We start from the raw sequence: 22,133 nt of genomic DNA on the forward strand, positions 1-22,133 counted from the left end.
GAAGTTTTAGTTTCTTGTAAAGAAAGAATGACCTTTTCCCTTTGGCTTTGGATATTGATTGCACACCAAGTTATATAATTAAATCAAAACACTAAATTTCCACAATAATCTTATTGGAAATATGAGCTGGAGAGTGAAAAATAGATTAAGCTAATTAGACGCATAGTACTGCAATTATGCTCTGACAGTCTGACTGAAAAAGTTTTAGATCAGGCGGTCTGATCACGTATCTTGTTCGACCTCTCAATAAGTTATTACATTGTTATTTACTTTTGATCCAATTAACTAATAGTTTAGTGGTTTTTATTTGTTAGTTCAGATGATCTGACAATCATATTGACACAACAACTATGTAATTGAAGTATCCATGGTATCAACAATACCAATGGTATGTCAGTGGTCATGCATGTCACGTGATTAAAGTCACCTGACCTAAAATTCTCTAAAGGGCATGTTCATATGCTTGTCAAGTGGAAATGATACGTTTTTTCATGACAATTCATCTTCTACCTTCATCTCAAACAACATTTCGAGTTGACGTCTATTTCTTACTTTAACATAATTTAAATCTAGTACGTCATCTAATTCAATCTAATTCTAGTGATGATCATGAGGCTTAAGTTGGTGCACAATCTAGTGAGTCATCCAATTCAATCCAACTCTAAGAGTCAAAATTATACCATCGTCATCTGCTATATTGCTACTTCGGCAACCTTGTAAAAATAATCATTTTTACAAGTGATATAATCATTTTTTGTATAAGAGATGTTGGACGGAGGAATTGAAAACGGGATCTCAGCTACATACTATGAACCAGTTGTTTACAAGCCCTTTGCCTGAAACTCGGTTGAAAAAATGCATGGATTCAACCACCTTCAAAGTCCATGTCCGTTGGAAGATGAGTTGTAAGACAACTGGATATAAGTTATGTTGCGAGACCGTGAATTAGTTATTGAACGGTGAAATTCGACGAATTTATAAAAGAGAATGTTGACATTTGGCAAACTTTCACTTTCAGCCAACTGGCCACGTTGAGCAAGTGAAAATATCACTCGTCTTACTCCTATATTAGTTAAGGAGGCAGTTCTTACTCTATGAACCTTCCATGTATTTGTTTCTACTTTTGTCACGTTACAGAACATCTTCAAACTAAAACCGTGTCCATCCACCAAGTTTTCTCATAGCCATGCATCTAAAATTAGATCTTTAATCATATTTATCTTAGTCTCTGCTATATATATTTTTAAATCTTTTCTGGAAAGCACAAGTTCTATGCATGAGTTGGCAGATGCTTGTCTTTCGTCCATTTCAAACAAATAAATAGTTTTCAATGACTAAAATATTGCATCAAATTTTGTACAAATGGCATCATTATATTATTAAACAAAAACATATGATAAAAATCTCATATATTAAAAGAATATTTGTTCATTTCAACCCCTGAAGTTATTGATCATGGATGACGGACACATACATTATTGTGGGAAAATGTACGTGAAGTTTTTTAGCTTTGTGCAATTACCATTTAAAAAGTTTAAATTTTGGACCCTAAATGGTATATGTTTATGTCACGTACCATGTGGATTTAGGTGCCAAACACAATTTAAAGTCAAACACAAAAATGAAAAAGTCCAGGTTCCATTTGTGGAATTTTTTTCCAAGATATAGTAAGGCTAGACATTTACATATAAAGGGAATTAAAAAACAATGATGTGGTAGAAACAGAAGCAATCCAAAAAATAAAGGGCCCTCCCTTTATGGTTTCCAACATTTCACACTTTAGCTCCCAAACAAAAAAAGAAACCCTCCAACTCTTCCTTTTGGGCCTCTTGTTACTCCTCTTTACTTGTTAATTAACATCCAAAATTGACTAATTAGGCCTCAACTGCAAAACCAGAAATCCCAGACTGGCATTTGCTCCTCCTCCCAAAATATAAAACCTAATTTTAGCTTTCTTCCGTTTCTCCTTTCCTGTTTTTATACATTCCCATTTCTACACTTTTTTCATTTGTGGGTTTTGTTTCATTTTTCCGACGATGAAGATGGAGCAAAATTCAACCCTCTTCATCATTTTCCTCCTCTCCGTAATCCACGGCTTCGTGTTCGTTCATGCACTCCGCGGCGCGAGCCCGGAGAAAGCCTTGCAGCTCAAGCTAATCCACAGGTACTCTCCACATTATAATGGCCTGCATGGGGATGAGAAGCCTAAAAACCAGCAGGAGCTCCTCAGGTTGCTCCACCGCCACGACGTTGTCCGCCATCAAATGATATCGTACAGAAGGCAACAACAAGAAGAAGAAAGCCTTCTTGATGCTGAAGAGGTAATATTAAACAGCAGCCGGATCGCGGCGAGGCGGATGGCTTGGGAAAAAAGAGGCTCCATGGCAATGCCGATAAGTTCGGGTTCGGATTACGGTTGGGGGCAGTACCTGGTTAAAATTAAAATCGGAACGCCGGCACAAAAGTTCTTGTTGGTCGCGGATACCGGCAGTGACTTGACGTGGATAAACTGCAGATACCGTTGCAGAAATCGGTGCGAGAAGCACCAAGGAAGGTTGCAACAGAAGAGGGTTTTCCATGCAGAACTTTCTTCTTCCTTTAAAACTGTGCCGTGTTCTTCGAAATTGTGCAAGGTTGGTCTGTGGACTATGTTTTCTCTCCAACAGTGCTCCACCCCAACGAGCCCTTGCAGATATGATTACTCGTACGTACGCTTGCTTCTCAATTTCCATTTTCCTGCTTATTGATTCTTTGTTTTTGTTTTAATTTGCTTGTGAAAATGTCAAATAGGAGAACCCAGCTGTTTCCAGTTTAGGATCAGGTCCAAAAATTTGGTTCCAAACCGGGATAAGGGAATCTTAATAGTTATGATTTTACGCTAATTATTGTGTGGTATTAGAACATAACTAATATGTTCATGCTATAATTGCAGACTAATTATACTACGTGATTACGTACCATGCACTTTATTTTTGTTAAAATTATTTTAAATTAGAAATGGAAATGGAAGAGAAAATCCAAACCAGAAGTAGTTGGAAGTGTCTTTTCTGAGGTACATACGTCCATTTCATTTTTAAAGCCGACCTAAAATTGTTCTACAACTTGTCTTTAAGGAACTTGGTTTTAGTTGTGTTAACAATATACATACTAAATATTAAAGTCGGTATAAACAGAAATTACATGGTCATGTGTTTGTCCAGGAGTTTTATAGGGTCTTTTGTTTAGCATCATCCTCTTCGTCACCACTGTTGTTCATGGACCATTTTTTCTAAGGCTAAAGGATAATTAGGGTTTTTCCAAAATTCAGAATCAACACAGAGTTAGCTAAATTTTTTAACAAGTCTCTAATGCAATCAGATACAATTGTGGGGTACCCCAAATTCATCTGTTGCAGAAGATGTAGGCGCTGCATTTTACCTACATTCAGCACAGAGATTTAAATGGCACTTATTGTAAGTAGTTGAGAGTCACATGATGCACATTTTTTGTACCAAACACAAAGATTTAATATGACTCGCAGGTGGTAGCTTGATTTGTATTTTGTAACGGTGTAATCTTTTAAAGGATATCTAGAGTTTTGGTTGTTGGACATCCTAAATTCAAAACTTAAGATCCAAAACCCTAAATGTAAATCTTATCACGGAATTTATGTATATGCCTCTCCACGTGCTGAATGAGATTGAAAGTGTGGAAAAGTGTTAACCTAGTATACATTGTTGGTTCATACCCTAATAACAACTCAATCTACACCTATTTATGAATGACCAACAGCTTAATTTGTTTTTCACAATGCTATTGTGTTAGGTACATAGAGGGGTCTCATGCATTTGGGCTGTTTGCCAATGAGACTGTAAGAGCAACCCTGGCAAGTGGCAGGAGAACCAAACTGGAAAATGTGATAGTTGGTTGCACAGACCACATCAAGGGCAGTGGAGGCATTAGACATGGTGATGGTATATTGGGGTTGGGCTTTGGCAGGAACTCATTCACTACCAAGGCTTCCCTAAACTTTGGTGGCAAGTTTTCTTATTGCCTGGTTGATCTGCAAAGCCCCAAAAATGTCTCAAATTTTCTCACATTTGGTGGCCACAAATCAGCTAGATTGCAGAAACCAATGACCTACACAAAGCTGGTTATAGGTGACTCCGAGGATAAGGGGTCGTTCTACGGTGTAAATGTGCAGGGAATCTCAGTTGGGGGAAAAATGTTAGATATACCACCTCGTGTGTGGGACGAAAATCTTAAAGGTGGAACCATTGTTGATTCAGGCACAAGCCTCACATTTCTGAAGGTGCCGGCATATAAAGCTGTCATGAAAGTAATGACAATGGCTTTGTCGAAAGTGAAAAAATTGTCACCAGATAACGACCCTTTTGACTTTTGCTTCAGTTCCAAGGGATTCAACAAGTCTTTAGTGCCAAAATTCGCAATTCACTTTGCAGATGGAGCTATATTTGAGCCACCAGTGAAGAGCTATGCTCTTGACGTTGCTGACGGGAAGATGTGCCTAGGGTTTGTGCCAACTAATGTTGGTCCCTCTGTTATTGGCAACATAATGCAGCAAAACCATTTGTGGGAATTTGACTTGGGGAGGAGAACACTGGGTTTTGCTCCCTCCACCTGCACCTAGGACTTGTTCAAATACTGGAATTGGATTGATTATGTTCTTGTAATAACTTTTTCTATTTCTTCCCATATATAATTGTGTATGAAATTCATTGCATTCTTATGGTGACGTCTTGTGCTTGATCATAAATCATAATTGGGTTTTCACTCTTGTATCCATCCAAGTGTTTCACATACGTATATACCTTAACAATTCCATAAATTAAACGTTTGTACATCCAAGTTAGTGACCAACTAATTCTTGGTGTAGTGCGTTATCTCTCTTTGTAATACTAAAAGAAATTTCAAAGTCGAATTCTTGTTCTGTTACGAATAACTAAGGGCTGGGTGAAATAAAGTTGAAACTAATGGGCGTGGGATAACAGAATTTGATTTCGTGGACATATTCAATACATGTTGGAAAAATATAACTTCTAAGAGAAAAATTTCATGAACTGGCAGATGCATAGGATCAATAATGTATGCAGTTGCTCTTATCCGCATTCTACATCATTGCTATCCACTAAATAACGCAATGTTCTTTTTGAGAATGACTCTCATGGGCGCAAGATGTCCACTCTAAAAGGCTGAAGGGGGTAAGAAGCCAAATGCAACTAAGTTTTGGTCCTATCTAATTTTACGTCTCTTGAGAAGAAAAGTTCTTGAATCCGCTAGTGCTTCTATGTTATGCTCCTATCTAATTTTACGTCTCTTTCATTTAATAAGTTTAACGATCACGAGCAAGTATGAATGATTCTATTTCCAAATCAAGTGTGAATGACTGAATTAAGAGCACAGAATTATTAAGCATGAATGATTGTCTACATGGGAAAGTGAACACAGAGTTAGTGTGCCTGAATAATTGAACACATATTAAGAATATCGAGTCCATTTGAAGAGCACAAAATATTATATGGTAGCTTCCAAAATGTTAGTCCACAGGAACAGATGCTTCATGTAAATAGCTTGCATGATTAGTTTAGCAGTAGAGTGAGCCTTTTCTTCTTCTTCCTGCAAAACGTGAGAGATACCACTCCTGACGTGCACGCTTGTAATACTTGGATAAATGCCATTATTAATCACCAATCAGACTTTGTCGTTGTAGAAGATTGATTGGTTGGTCGGTTGGTTAAGATTCTTCTTTGTTTGTCGTTAATAAACATGAAAAGAATGAGTCATTGTAGGCGCCGATTAATCTATTAGTACAACATATCAATGATCATCCATAACAGTTTAAGACAAATCTATTGCGTTAAGCAACTTATCCCATCTTTTAGAAAGGATAATTGTCTAGATTATGCATTTCATGTTTAGAGTTTAGATCAGCTATTGCGTTAAATTGAGAAATTATTGTCGTATTATAACGTGTATTTGTTTATTAATATTGTATTCTATGTCTTCTTTCATGATGTATCAAGTTTGTCGCTAACTCATTATAATATATGGATATACAGTGACAACACATGAGTCTACCACACATTAGTATATATGTAACATCTTATATCTGAAGAACATAAAATTATGACCCATATTATTATGTCAATCTCTTTTTGGGAAAGAATATTTATGTTAAACTTTAGAATTGTTATATCGTAATATTAGTTTCTTGTCAATCTAGGATTTTATTGTTAGACAATATATTTAGACCGTTGAGTGTGATTCAAATAATAGTGTGCACATAAAACATATCAGATTGTTTCACATACAATTAAGGGATATATATACTGATAGGCAGTTTAGAAGACATCATGTAATTTACATGAATCAATTAAGGTGCTTCTCCCGTTACCCTAACAACTCTCATCGCTCACTATTTTTATCATGTTGTGAATAATTTGGCCATCACTCTAATAAGAACAAGCACCAATCTATCTATCTAGCTAAGATGTAAACGACTATCTAACGGCCATGTGCATTAAGTGAGTGAGGTCAAACTTCATTATTTAATTCCCCTTATATATTTTTTCACATTAGTACATAAAATTTGCAGGAACTTTGTTGTCTTCTTGTCTGTCTCATGCATATACATACTTGGCCTTTTGAGCAAAGTCTTGAGTTGTAGATAGGAGCAGGTAATTAAGATGCTCATACAATGAAGACATATTAAGAATATCGAGTCCATTTGAAGAGCACAAAATATTATATGGTAGCTTCCAAAATGTTAGTCCACAGGAACAGATGCTTCATGTAAATAGCTTGCATGATTAGTTTAGCAGTAGAGTGAGCCTTTTCTTCTTCTTCCTGCAAAACTTGAGAGATACCACTCCTGACGTGCACGCTTGTAATACTTGGATAAATGCCATTATTAATCACCAATCAGACTTTGTCGTTGTAGAAGATTGATTGGTTGGTTGGTTGGTTAAGATTCTTCTTTGTTTGTCGTTAATAAACATGAAAAGAATGAGCCATTGTAGGCCCCGATTAATCTATTAGTACAACATATCAATGATCATCCATAACAGTTTAAGACAAATCTATTGCGTTAAGCAACTTATCCCATCTTTCAGAAAGGATAATTGTCTAGATTATGCATTTCATGTTTAGAGTTTAGATCAGCTATTGCGTTAAATTGAGAAATTATTGTCGTTATAATACGTGTATTTGTTTATTAATATTGTATTCTATGTCTTCTTTCATGATGTATCAATTTTGTCGCTAACTCATTATAATATATGGATATACAGTGATAAACAAGTGACAACACGTGATCTACCACACATTAGTATATATGTAACATCTTATATCTGAAGAACATAAAATTATGACCCATATTATGTTACACTCTTTTTGGGAAAGAATATTTATGTTTAACTTTAGAATTGTTATATCGTAATATTAATTCTTGTCAATCTAGTATGTTGTTGTTAGACAACATATTTATACCGTTGTGTGTGATTCAAATTAACAGTGTGTACATAAAACATATCAGATTGTTTCACATACAATTAAAGGATATATATACTGATATGCAGTTTAGAAGAGTAGACTAGTGATCAATGAGAGGGTTGGAAAGGGCATCAAGTAAATTTACATGAATCAAGGTGCTTCTCCCGTTACCCTAACATGACACACCCCGACCGAGATCGGGGCGTGCTGGCCGTCACACAAAGGTGACGAAGCCATGTGCACGTGCGGAAGCTAATAAAGTAGTAATATAAAAGTACGAGTAATTAAAAACTAGCATACAAGGTACTAAAACAAGTGCTAGTAAGTGAGATACAATTTCAGAGCAGGTCTATAGCAGCCCAAACGAAAAAGACAACAGTAGTACGCCCGAAGGCGACCCTACAATGGGGAGTGTCTGTCAGAAACGCCGGAAAGCCCTCAGGGGAAACCACCGCAACGGCTAAGCAACTAGAACCTGGAGGGGCGCAAAACAAAAGCGTGAGTGGGCAAAAACAAAGCTCTTTGAAAACCATTTAACAAAATACATTCTAACCCCTCGCCGTAAAACCTGTATACTTCCCAGAAAAATAAACATATATACGTATGTATAAACATGCCAAACATGCTCCAGGGTATGCCAATCATGCTCAAGATATGCCATGCCAAAGCCTCATAATAAATGTAAGTGCCCAGGTATAAATCATATCAACATCATAACATCTGGCAGCCGGAGTCACCTAACGTGACCTGTACGGCTGCATCTAGAGCTCAAATCTCAACTCTATAACTGAACCTGCCCACGAGTCGGAACCACACAAGGTGGTCTGTACGACAGGCCTGGGTGTAACATATATATACGCTCTAGTGCTACGATCACGTGAAGGCTGTGCGAATAATCGCGAGTCACCTACGAGTCGGAACCACCTAATGTGGTCTGTACGACAGGCCTATGCACCTAACTTGGATCCAAGCTGAGCGTGTGGTGCGGGAGGTGAACATCACGTGAAGGACTGTGCCCTACTCTGGGCGGGAGCACTAACACCGAGGGTGCAGGTTATGAGCTCTCTAGGCATCTCAAACCACTACTGAAACATAAACGTGAATAACCCTCACCTGGCACTTACCTGTGCGTCCACAGCACCCAATATGCATATAAATATGTATGCCACTACTAATGTGTGTAATGATGCATAAACGATAATAATAACATGCATGGCATAAGGCAAATAACCCTTTTTAAATCAATTTCTGGGAATATAAATGTATATAGGTATATACGGAAAACAAAAGCCCACTCACTGGTATGTAGAAGGGTCGTAGCCCCCCTGTCTCGCGTGTGCACGCTCGTCCTCGGGGTACGTGTCACCTAAATGCGAAACAACTATAAAAACGTTAACTTTAAAGCACATAACCCATTTCTTGTAATAACTTCTCATACATTGCTCAAAATGGACAAATGAATATACCAACGTGCTCTACACAACCTCAGGATCACAACCATATTTTTAAAATAATTTTTGGACTTCTCACGCGCCCCCACGCGCCAGAATAGGCACGGACCCACGCGCCCCCACGCGCGGCCACGTGCCAAGCACACTGACGGTGTCAACAGACGCCGTCAGGAATATTCCGTTAAACTGACGGAATATTCCGTTAAACTTAACCCCTGCCGTTAGGAATATTCCGTTAAACTTAATGGAATATTCCTGCTTCTTCTCCGATCAGTCCCCGACGTCGGCGCCGTCGCCGGAAAACCTGCAAATCACGATTTCTCGCTCGTTTTTCCACCTTTTTCCACGTTTCTTGCACCAAAATCAACCCTAGAGCTAGTAGAACATGTCCCAACAAGTTTTAAGGCCTAAAATTAAGAGATTATACCTGTCCAAATCTCCAAAACTCGGCCAACTCCACATCCAACGATCCTGACGTCCAAATTCACCCAACGAGCTACTCCCAAGCTCCTGGGAACCTCACAAAGACAACTACAAGCTCAGAAATCCCAAAAACTCAATGTATAACTTTTGCATGAACAGTACTCGAATCGGCCATCGTCGAAACGACGTGAAAACGAAGGATTTCTCACCTGAAAAGGGTATGGCTGAGCTTGCCTCGACCTCACGAGCTCAAATGTGTCCTTGGTTTCCTCGATCTGCTACGGGATAATGGTCCTTGGTGTGTGTCCGTACGTTTACAGTGGAAATGGGAGCTCGGGGGAGAGAGAGACAGGGAGAAGACAGAGGCAGAGGGAGATAGGGACAGTGTATGTGTGTGTGTGTGTGTGTGTGTGGCCCAACACATGCCAACACCACACCACCCACCAACAAAATAACGAAACGAACTAGGGGCTAAAATGTCATTTCACTAGTACGTTTTGATAATCCCGGGACGGGATGTCACATAACAACTCTCATCGCTCACTATTTTTATCATGTTGTGAATAATTTGGCCATCACTCTAATAAGAACAAGTACCAATCTAACTATCTAGCTAAGATGTAAACGTCAATCTAACGCCCATGTGCATTGAGTGAGTCAGGTCAAGCTTTTCATTGTTTAATTCCTTTATATATTTTTTCACATTAATATATAAAATCTGCAGGAACTCTGTTGTCTTCTTCTCTGTCTCATGCATACATATACTTGGCCTTCTGAGCAAAGTCGTGAGTTGTAGATGGGAGCAGGTAATTAAGATGCTCATACAATCAGCTTGAATTCTTGATCGAACTCCCTCCAGCAGGAGAGCGACTAACACATTGTTAGGAGTATTTAGAAACTCCATTTGTTGAATTAGGGTTGGAATTTAGATCCTTTTTGTGGAAGTCAAAAGGTGGGCCTCTTTATTCTGAAGATAAGTTTGGAATTTTTAGGTTTTAGTAGTGATTAGAAGTTGGTTGGAATATGTAGAATGCCCTCTTTTTATGGTTCTGAGTTTAAACTTTGTAGTTTAAATTAGTTTAAAGTAAAATATTGCTTATAAATAAAACATTATTTAGCACGGTATGTAAAATCATCTTGCAACAAACTGAGAATAGATCCATGAAAGCATCCAACCTTTTCCAAAATCTTCACTAATTTAGAATTTGGGAAATTGACATAAACAGCTCCAACCATAGTCTCCCAAATTTAGGGTTTCCCTAAAAATTTACGGGAACTCTTTCCAATTTTGACTATATGCATACAACAAACATACAATGAGATAAGTTCATTTACTGGCGTGCTATAAATAAAAATATGATCTCTCTAACATTTCATTTCCTAAAAATTAATATGAGGCAACATCATGAAAAGTTGGAGTTGCTCTAATGTTGTCTGAGTTTCATGTTTTGTAACTGCACATTTCAAGCTTTGTCTGGTGTTGTTACACAAACAAAAGAATGATGAAAGATCAAGTATGTTGCGTTACCATGAAAGCATCAAACAAAGTTATGAACCATGAACTAAAATAAAGCCTAATGAAAGAATGTCTAAATGGGCTGAGGATTGGGCCCATGTTTAATAGTTTGGTGTAAAAGTGGACTATCTGCCCATAAAACTCTTGGGCTCTTAATTTTCAATTATTTAGCTTAAAAACTATTATTAGAGAAAAATTATGTAATTAGAGAGGTGTATTCAACTGAGAATTTGAGAGATTTTAATAAATTTATAAATTCATGGATTTTTATATAGTTTAATTGATATGTAGAGATTTCATATAAAATTTTGATTCAATTCCCTCGAAATCTCATGGAGAGATGTGAGATTTGTGGATGCTTTAAATACACTACAAAATCTCTCCAATTCTCTCTAATTCCTCAACTTTCTCAAATTCTTTAAAATCAATTTCTAATTGAATACACTTAGAATATTATAAACTTCTTTAAAATCTTAATTGAATACATCCAGATTTTTAAGGATTTTAATAAACTATCTTAAAATTCTAATTGAATACATCTTGAATTTCAAAGGAGTACTTAAAATTCTAATTGAATACCCCTAGATTCATTAAAAGAATCAAAATCACAATTGAATACACCCCTCTAAATACCACTTCTAAATCATTTAGTACTACGGCCTAATAGTATCCTCTTCACTCATAAGTGAGAGATCTTAGATTTAATTCTCGCTAATGGCGAAGTTGAAACACATTATTACTAGTTCATTGTGAGGCTAAGCCCACCTCCTTTCCATTAGTATAGATAATATTATTTGTTAAAAAAAATACTGGTTCTAAATGGCTTATAACATTTCTTTTTTTACTGGGCATGACAAAGATCTTTTGAAAAGTCAATAAATCATTTTTTCACAAAAATGTTACTCATGATTTTTAGTACATTTTGCAAAGTTGTACAAAAACAAGAATAAAACAAATTTACTAGCATTTACCCTGCACCATAAGCTTCATTACAATTTTTTTTTCTTTTAATGCATCGATATATTTATACTAAGTGGTGAACAATTGGTTATTAAGCCGCACAATGAGTCATCACATGATTTGGAATCGAATTTGTTGTACACAAGACTTGAATCTAAGATTTCCCACTTACAAATAAAAAAAAACCTCCAACTTATAAATAGAGAAAAATATCTTTAAACCGGAAAGTTAAGTGGTAAGGATTCATAAAGTTAATGCAAAACATTTTAGAGACAAATGTAAAACCAATTAAAACCGTGAGTTGTGCTTCTTTATAATAGCCCTCGCTGAGTGCAAACTAATAAGAAAAAAAAAGGTCTTATTAATGAGTAGTGACTCGATCTTTCCCTCCTTTGTTTTCAAGGCAGATTAAATGTACCTAACAATTTGATTAGGACAATAGACCCAAAATAAAATAAATATATCCCAACTTGGCCAGGTATGCTGATGAAAATTCAAAAGAAAAATCAACTCCTGGTTGTGTTGATTGGAGAGCAAGAATGCAAGTTCATTCGGTGCTTCTGTGCTGTGTATGGATCAAGTTGTTTGATCAGCCCTCAGCGTGCAATAAGAAGTACCTACATCATGAAACATACATAAGACAATTGTGAGGTCAAATTTCAAACTCATGACTCACAATAAAATGGAAGCTTCGGTGTCATCGATCGGGGATTGCTTAGTTTTGTTTACACTGGACAATTTTTTGGATGGGATGAAAGTATAAATATAATATGAGACGTAACAGCTATAGCAGCCCTAATGGGATTGCTTAATTTTGTTTGCGATGGACAATTTATATTCAAATCGAAATTAACACCATATTCAACGTACATTTTTCAATCTTTACGCAAACAAAAGTACTTAGCACTTGGAGGCAAAGTTTAGTCAACAATAGAAGGAGATCTTGGCAATGTATGGGGGTTCTTAATTAATTTGTATCACAATGCTTTTTTATAGACTTTTCTTTTCCTAATATTAAATTCACTAATTAGGGTAAATTGACCCGGTTTCGCTTTTTTTTTTTTTTTTTTTTTTTCCTGAACGATATTCGGGATGATAAAGTACAAAAATTTTGACACATGAATGAATGTTCTTAATAACCACTTGAATACAAACTTGTTACATAGCTACACCATCTAACCAAACAGGTTCCATGTTTTGCCTTGTGGTTTTTTTTTTTGGGTTAAACAAAGGGCTGGACTAAAAGCCAAACAAAAGGGAAATTACAAGATAATGGCGCGAGATCGAGAAAGATGGAGCTTGCTCAAAATAGACCGGATCCAAAGTATGAGAGACGCTCAGGTTGGCCAACTTATCAACAACAAAATTCATTTTACGATAGACATGTCGAATATTACATTCTCAATCACGTTGTAACATCACACAACAAACTTAAATCAATTCACCAATAGGATGATTATCAGTGGCACCATGTGAAAACTCAAATTTCAAAAGTCTTACAAAATTATGTAGAAAACCCTAATTCTAAATGGTGTAAATTGCGTACAATCCAGATTCAATATTTCAAGTGTGCAATACACGTAGATTGAATTTTATAAAGAAATTGGGGCTGGCCAATGTCAATGGTTTTAAATGGTTGGAGATGGATGGATGGCCAATGTCAATGGTTTTAAATGGTTGGAGATGGATGGATGGATGGCTAGGAAGGAACCCTTACCCACTAAGAAAACCTTTACAGGCCCTCTTCTTCTTGGTCCTTCTTCTAGTTCTAGATCTCTGGCTTTTCAGAAATTTCCAGGACACTACCTAAAATTATTCTACTTCTTTTCTATCATCTAATTTATTTTATTTTCAGGCTGACGCTTAACCTAAATTATTGAACTATTCAAGGTCATTTTGATTTTAAAATTTTGCCCGCCCACACTATTTTTTTATTTTTTTTTAAATTATAAAAAACCAGGCCAAAGCATTAAGCATGCTATCTTTAAAAGTTAGGGACTATGAAAAAATAATAATACAAATCTATGCAGTGATGTTGCACTTACACCTGCTTGATGCAATTTAAAATCTTAGATCGATGACTTAACTACTATATCTCTTTCTCATTTGCGATTATTGCTATTTTCTAGGTAAGATCGTTCTAGATATATAACTTATAAGTGTATATTTTAACCTAATTTCTGTGCAGTTTCCACAATGATCATTGTCTTTTTTTTGTCAACACACAATTATCATGAATTGTGTAAGATTATAATTTCCATATACTCATAAACCTATTGTTTTTAGAGCAAATAAAATTAAAATTTCACGTTATGTGATGCGAAAATTCTACAATGCACTGGTGTATGACATATTAAACAACTTGATTTGCATGACTAAATTATAATAATTATTCAACCTAAAATTGATGCATCTCATACATCTGTGTATTATAAAGAATTTTGACGTCGGTATACAACATGATGTGAAAAATAAACCACTAGCTTTTGATGAAGTATCATTGGTGGCATCAAATTAGTCTGGCTACCAGATAAAAAGGAGCATAAAGGCCAAAGATAATGCGCCTGTTGTAGGAAGGCATCTCAATCGGGATATGTGGATCGTTGCATTACGTTACCATGAGTGTTTTGGGGCGTCTTGCAAATATGTTTCAAATACCGGGTATATAATTGCAATTTTTTTTCTTTAAAGGAAAAGACGTATTGTGATTATATAATAGCATTTTAAGTGCTTATAGCATTCTTTTCAAGACGCGCTCATAGGATCATCATTAATTACAATATTCCTCTACTTAAAGTGATTTGTATCATTGATGCACAGTTCAACGTATCATGTTATTATTCAATTTTCTCCTTTTATATTTTAATAAAGAATGACATTATAAGTATACAGTAGTAAGTCAAGCATATCTTCGAGACATCCTAAAGTGTGACATTCCACATCGTCCAGGGAAATGATCCTTATATGTATATTCTCATCCCTACCTAGCACGAGGCATTTTGGGAGCTCACTGGTTTCGGGTTCCGCAGGAACTCCGAAGTTAAGCGAGTAGCGCGCGAGAGCATTCCCAGGATGGGTGATCCATTGGAAAGTTCTCGTGTGAGTTCTCAAAAACAAAACCTTGAGGGCGTGGTCGGGGCCCAAAGCGGACAATATCGTGCTACGGTGGTGGAGCGGACCCGTGAAGTGGTCCCCCCAGGGCGGGATGTGACATAAAGCGCTTTTAGTATCACCATTAATTCTATATTTGCTCAAAGGTTTTTATGCTTAATTCATTGTATCATGTTCATTTAAGGAGTTCATTTCCAAGTACGATTCTAAGGAATAATTAAAAGAGAATTTTAAGATATTAAAAATTGGATAAAATAAAAATGGAGGATGAGGAATGTAGAGACCATATAGAGGTTGTAGGTGGTGGGGGAGTGGATCATGCAAGCCTTATATGTATATTCTCATCTCTATCTAGCACGAGACTTTTTGGAAGCTCACTAGCTTCGGGTTTTATAGGAACTCTAAAGTTAAGCGAGTTCGCGCAAGAGCAATCCCAGGATCGGTGACCCACTGGGAAGTTCTCGTGTGAGTTCCTAGAAACAAAACTGTGAGGGCATGATCGGGGTCCAAAATGGATAATATTGTGCTACGGTGAAGTCGAGCCCGGGATGTGGTGGGGGCACAGGCCGGGATGTGACAATTTGGTATCAAAGCCAATCCCTGGCCAGAAGTGTGCCGACGAGGACGTTGGGTCCCTAAGGGGGGTGAATTGTAACATCTTACATTGCCCAGGGATGTGGATCCTGTAAGTCTTATATGAATAGTCTCATCTCTACCTAGCACGAGGCCTTTTGGGAGCTCATTGGCTTCGGGTTTTGTAAAAACTCCGAAGTTAAGCGAGTTCGCACGAGAGCAATTCCAAGATGGGTGATCCACTGGGAAGTTCTCTTGTGAGTTCCCAGAAACAAAATCGTGAAGGCGTAGTCGGGGCCCAAAGCGGACAATATTGTGCTACGGTGGAGTCGAGCCCGGGATGTGGTAGGGGCCCGGCTGGGATGTGACAATTTGGTATTAGAGCCAATCCCTGGTTGGAAGTGTGTCGACAAGGACGTTAGGCCTTTAAAGGGGGTGGATTGTGAGATCCCACATCGCCCAGGGGAGTGGATCTTGTAAGCCTTATATGTATATTGTCATCTATACATAACACGAGACCTTTTGGGAGTTCACTGGCTTTGAATTCCGTAGGAACTCCGAACTTAAGCAAGTTCGCTCGAGAGCAATCTCAGGATGGGTGATCCACTGGAAAATTCTCGTGTGAGTTCCCAAAAATAAAACCGTGATGGAGTGGTTGAGGCCTAAAGTGGACAATATAGTGCTACGGTGGAGTCGAGTCCGGGATGTGGTGGGGTCCCAGGCCGAGATGTGACAATTTGGTATCATAATCAATCCTTGGCTGGAAGTGTGCTGACGAGGACGTTGGGCCCCTAAGGGGGTGGATTGTAACATTCCACATCGCCCAGGTGTGGATCCTGTAAGCCTTATATGTATAGTCTCATCTCTACCTAGCAAGAGGCTTTTTGGGAGCTCACTGGTTTCAGGTTCCGTAGGAACTTCGAAGTTAAGCGAGTTCGCACGAGAGCAATCCCAATATGGATGATCCATTGGGAAGTTCTCGTGTGAGTTCCCATAAACAAAACCGTGAAAGCGTAGTCGGGGCCCCAAGTGGACAATATGGTGCTACGGTGTAGTCGAGCTAGAGATGTAGTGAAGGCCCGGGACGGGATGTGACAATATCTTCGAGACATCCTAAAACGCTTTTAGTATCACCATTAATTCTATATTTGCTCAAAGGTTTTTATGCTTAATTCAGTGTATCATGTTCATTTTAAGGAGTTCATTTCCATGTACGATTTTAAGGAACAATTAAAAGAGAATTTTAAGATATTAAAAATTGGATAAAATAAAATTGGAGGATGAGGAATGTAGAGACCATGCAGAGACCATGTAGAGGTTGTAGGTGGTGGTCCAGGTGGAAGAGACGTGAACTAGCATTGGTTTTACAGAGGCCTTAATATGTTGAATGGTATTCATTTCACCACCAAAAGAAAAAAGAAATGAATGGAGATTTGGAAATTGGGATTTATGAATATGAAAGCTACGTGTATATATTACTACAAATATATATATATATATATAAGGAAGTGTTATTCGCATTCTTAAAATCTTATTCTACACTCTCACAAATGTATTTTTTTTTTCAAATATAAAAAATTTAGAATGTATAATAAGATTTTTAGAATGCCAACAATAACGATTCTATATATATATATATATGTGTGTGTGTGTATTAAAAGACGGTAGCTTCAGGCTTGATGAATATTGATAATGATTATGGATCCATAAAAGTTAAAACCTTTAACGAATGGTGGTGATAAAAAATAGAAAGATCCCACAAATAGGCAAGAAAACAGTAACCTGAAGCAGAAAGTACAACCAGAATAATATGTCTGCATGGTTGAAGAAAAGCAATATCATTAAATATTTAAATGATTAATTTCCATAAATATTTAACAAGAATAAGGAGAGGACGTGGAGGCCTCAACACCGTCCATTTGCCACAAATTGTTGTTATTGCTGTTGTTGACTTTACCGTGTCTCTGTCTGCTGTTAGCTGTTTTAACTTGAAGCTCTTTCTTGTTCTTCTTGTTCTCATGTAAAACCATTTCTCTCTCTCTCTCCTTCCAATTCAAAAACTTTTTGTGTTTTCTGTGTGTGATTTGGTGATTGTTGTTGGGTTTGGATTAGAATTTTATTTTGTTTTGGAAAAACAGAAAAACTCCAAAAGAAAGAAAAAGTGGAAATTTAGTAGTAAAAGCAGCAGAAGAGGAGTGGGATTGTTGGAGTTTTGGGCAGCAGAGATTACAGAGCGCCAATTTTTTAGCCGGTTTTGTTGTGTTGTTACAACGTTAGATTGTTTTAGATAGATAGATAGACAGACAGAGAGACAGATACTAATATTGTTTGAGAAATTATAGGATTCTCTTTCAAAACAAACACACCCCAAAAATATCTTTGCTTTTTATTTTTAGTTTGATTTCATTTGATTGATTCAAAAGGATTTTCTTTTACCTTTGGAGAGAGGCCATGGCTGCTGCTGCTGCACCTCAATTTCATCACAACTGTATGCAGTCTCCTCTCCTTTTCTTTTCTTTTAATTTCTTTTTCTTCTGAATTTTGTGTTTTTATTTTTATTTTTTTTGTTTTGTTTTGTTTATGTGATTGATTGAGCTAACTACGTAATCTGATTTTATGTGATCAGCTCTTAAAAGAGAGCAGGAAGAAGAAAAAGATTCAAACCCACATGTTCAATCCTCAGAATTGTTCAGTTCCAATCTGGTAATTTTCAATTTATTTCATGTCTTTTTTGAATTTCAATTGTCATGCTGTATATCCAAATAGTACAACTCTTTTTCGCACTCCCTTTTTTCCTCCTGCACTGACTGCACTCCCTTGTTTGTTTCTGTCTCTTGATTCACCGTCGATTTATTCGAGTCCAAGGGACGAAGAGTGTGTGAAAATCATTTCCCTTATTTACTTGCAATGATTACTGGGTGTTTTTAGGCCTAACGCTTAAGCTTTCAAGCTCAGATTGAGTTTCCATGTTGAATATTTAGATTTCGATGCGCGATTCGCAGAGTTTTTATTTCTGCTTGCTTAATGATCCATGAATATCTGATTTATGAATTTTTGGGTTTGTTTGTGTGTGTCTTAAAGGCCCTCAGCAAGGATGGGAGCCCATCTGATACAGCATCATGTATATCAACCGTGGGAGATACAAATGCTAGTGTCAAAAAAAGTGATGCAGATGCAGATTATGAATCCTTGACTTCTTATCCACCCACCACATATTACGGATACACGTATCCAGGTTTGCTGCAGCTTCTCATGACTCCGGTCCATAATTCGTGTTCATAGAATACTTTTAACATCTGATTGTTACCATGTTCGCAGGTTATGAAATGGAAAACAAAGGATACTATGTTGGTGGAACCGGGATGGAGATGCAATACCCGGTAAGTTCCCTTACCATCTCACAATTGCGCACAAAAAACATTGATATGTATCTGGATTCTTACGGCCGTTGATTTCAACGTGCCTTTTGATTACTTCTCGTATTGTGCGATTTGTAACAAAATGATCTTATGGTCACTATTGCTTCATTTAGGTCATGCAAGCAGATAATGGATCTTTTGTCTACTTGATGCCAGGATTTCAGCCTGGTTATGATCCATACTCAACGTACATGCCCTTTTCTCCAATCGGTAGTGATGGGCAATACGTTGGTCAACAGATGTATCCCCCCATGAGCCCCGTGTACCAAGCTCCTATTTCCTCTGGATATAACCCTTCTCTTCCTCCTCATGGGGAGTTCGTCCAGTCACCCTACTTGTGGGATCCATCTCTTGTTAGAGATGGAACATTTGGAAATCCCTACAATGAAGTCCTAGAAACACCGCCCTATAAACCTAATTTCTCTTCCCCTAGTCACACTCGTGCTCCACTCTCTAAATCTTCCAAGCCGTTGGATGTTGAATCAGGTTATGGTGCGCGAAATCAGTCAAAACCAGTAAACAAGGTAAGAGTACTATTTCTTTCTGCTGGTGGCATTGTATTCTCTTATCTTGGGCATTTTGATGGATTTTTCAATGATGTTCAGGCCTCACTGCGTCCCCCAAGTCTTCAAACAGAAGCGCTAGCGAAAGGTTACTTTTCGGTAGCAAAGGGTCCGGTCTATAACCAAGGGACAGCCGGACTGCTCTATCCAAACAATTCTCCAACTTTAAAAACAAATGCAAAGGGCTGGGGTGCCTCTGACAAGTTGAAACCAAGAAGTAAGGCTAATGGTGTTAAGGATATTAATCTGTTTAATGAGAAGAACCATGGTCCCAGAACAACCAATCCTAAAGGTGCATTGGTGTCCGGAGCTGACAAAGAGAATGGAAAATCTGATGGCATAGCGTCTGTCATCAGGAAGGATCAATATAACCTCCCCGACTTTCCAACCAAATACGAGCAAGCACTTTTCTTTGTGATCAAATCTTACAGTGAAGATGATATTCATAAAAGCATTAAGTACAATGTGTGGGCTAGTACTCCTAACGGGAACAAGAGGCTAGACAATGCGTATCAAGATGCACAAGAGAAGGCGGCACAGAAGGGCTGCAAGTGTCCTGTCTTCCTCTTCTTTTCGGTATGCTGGAGATTTAGACCCTATTTTTGATGCAGGATTTTTCTACTGCAGACTTTTGGGCCTTTGGTCTCTGAAATGATTTACTAATCCAATCTTTGCTTCTCTGTTTTATGATGTGCTTCAGGTTAATGCAAGTGGTCAGTTTTGTGGAGTAGCTGAGATGATTGGTCGTGTCGACTTCAATAAGAACATGGACTTCTGGCAGCAGGATAAGTGGAATGGTTATTTTCCGGTCAAGTGGCATGTCATAAAAGACGTCCCAAACCCACAGTTACGACATATAATACTCGAGAATAATGAGAACAAGCCTGTGACCAATAGTAGAGACACGCAAGAGGTGTGCAAAACCAACTAATTGTTTGATTTCATTTCTCTGCATATTATCTCAAATTATCAATCTGAATCTGTGATTATATTTATATTTTACAGGTGAATTTTCTTCAGGGTATTGAACTGCTGAACATATTTAAAAATCATATGTCAAGGACATCGATACTGGATGATTTTGATTTCTACGAAAGCCGCCAGAAAATGATGCAGGAGAAGAGGATCAGACAATCTACACCTTACTACGAACTGCAGGTATGCCGCTGCTCTTCCTTTCTCTCGATTCTTTTCAGTCAAAGAAAAAGTTGATTAAGTAAAATTCTTGCACGTATAAAGGATCAAATGCAATATTGGTGTTAGAAAGATGATTCTCTTTAACTACAAAAGGATTAAGAATAAAGCAAGTAACAAAGTGGAGGGTGTGGTGCCATTCAAATTTTTGAAATGGGGATGACTTTATTCTATTCTTTCGGATAGGATAACATTTATTATATTTTGTGGGGAATTGATTTCCGCACTCTCGTTTTCTTTCCCTGCATTCCTCTCATTTCTTCGGGCATTGGATAAATCAAAGAAAAAAAAATATACAGGCATAAACAAGGAGAGGAGTGCAGAAGGACAAAGCGGGAGAGTTAAATTTTGTTCTTTCGGTTTGCTTGAAACTTGTTTTCATCTCGGAATGTTAACCAGAAATTGTGTTTTATGTTGCAGCAAAAAATAAGTGAGTTAAGTATCGGTGCTGAGTAGGGGCCTCAGGTTAAAGGCAAAGGAAAGGATGCAGAGATATGGGCATATGACAGACTAGATTATACACCAGAAAACCAGAATCAACGTTTCGAGCAGTTAAAAGATGTAAATTTGCAGATGAAATCCGAAGACGTAGAATCGCCATCGTCGTTTTCCCATAAAAAAAAATGAGAGATGAAATGGTGGCTTTGGAATCCAAGTCCTCTCTCTCCCTCCTCTGCCTACATACAGTAGCTTTTGTTCTCTCAGCATAAAGTGTATTCGGTTCTTTGTTTTGTGTTCGCATATGTAATTCGGAAAAAGAAAAAAATAAGAAAAAGAAAAATTGCTGATAGCTTTAATTTCTTTAAAATATCTTGGTGGGAGAATAATCCGTCGATTTTCTATTAGTGCAAAATATTGATGACTCAATCCTAATATTGTGACCTCCTAACGTTGATCTAAAAATTCCTACCTACTGCTACTTAGGTTATGTCTAGAGGCTATGTGATTGGTCATTACCCGATTAATGCTTAGGCGTATGAAAATTAAAAAAGGACGCCTAGAACTGTTGATGCGTCTATTTAGCACGTCTAGACTCGCCTATGTTGTGACTCACATAGACAGAAAATAAATAAATTTCATTTTGCATATATTTTTTTAATAAATTGTAATGGACTTATTGAATACTTAAATGAACACATATTATATGTTTTCCATATTTTCATTATTCTTCAATACTTCATAATATATATGTCAATCTATTTTGTAATTTATATATGAGATAATCTTAGTTTACTATCCTAAAGTTTCACGGTTTTTAATATTTGGTACATGAAGTTTTTTTTATTCCAGAATCATACCTCAAGTCTTAATTTTGGGACATGGGACAGTTTGGTACGTCTGTTAAGTTGGCTGTCAAGTCGGCTGTTAAATGATGATGTGGCGTTCATGTGGACAATAACTGAGCGTCACGTGTCAATATAGACCTATGTAG

General features: G+C 37.3%; 2 protein-coding genes across 2 annotated transcripts; both read left to right on the forward strand.

The window, feature by feature from the left end:
• The first annotated feature begins 1,796 nt into the window (after window positions 1–1,796).
• LOC137725185 (aspartic proteinase NANA, chloroplast) lies at window positions 1,797–4,785 on the forward strand. The gene is made up of 2 exons (XM_068463783.1): window positions 1,797–2,704; window positions 3,805–4,785. Exons 1-2 carry the CDS (start codon window positions 2,037–2,039, stop codon window positions 4,628–4,630), a joined length of 1,494 nt encoding a protein of 497 aa, XP_068319884.1. The 5' UTR covers window positions 1,797–2,036; the 3' UTR covers window positions 4,631–4,785.
• A 12,744-nt stretch (window positions 4,786–17,529) lies between these two features.
• LOC137725325 (YTH domain-containing protein ECT2) lies at window positions 17,530–21,604 on the forward strand. Its single transcript, XM_068463974.1, has 9 exons — window positions 17,530–18,013; window positions 18,152–18,228; window positions 18,607–18,760; window positions 18,844–18,905; window positions 19,058–19,468; window positions 19,550–20,083; window positions 20,208–20,420; window positions 20,513–20,665; window positions 21,122–21,604. Exons 1-9 carry the CDS (start codon window positions 17,977–17,979, stop codon window positions 21,155–21,157), a joined length of 1,677 nt encoding a protein of 558 aa, XP_068320075.1. The 5' UTR covers window positions 17,530–17,976; the 3' UTR covers window positions 21,158–21,604.
• The last annotated feature ends 529 nt before the right edge of the window (window positions 21,605–22,133 follow it).

The sequence above is a fragment of the Pyrus communis genome, chromosome 2 (assembly GCF_963583255.1).
Source record: "Pyrus communis chromosome 2, drPyrComm1.1, whole genome shotgun sequence".
Taxonomy (NCBI): domain Eukaryota; kingdom Viridiplantae; phylum Streptophyta; class Magnoliopsida; order Rosales; family Rosaceae; genus Pyrus; species Pyrus communis.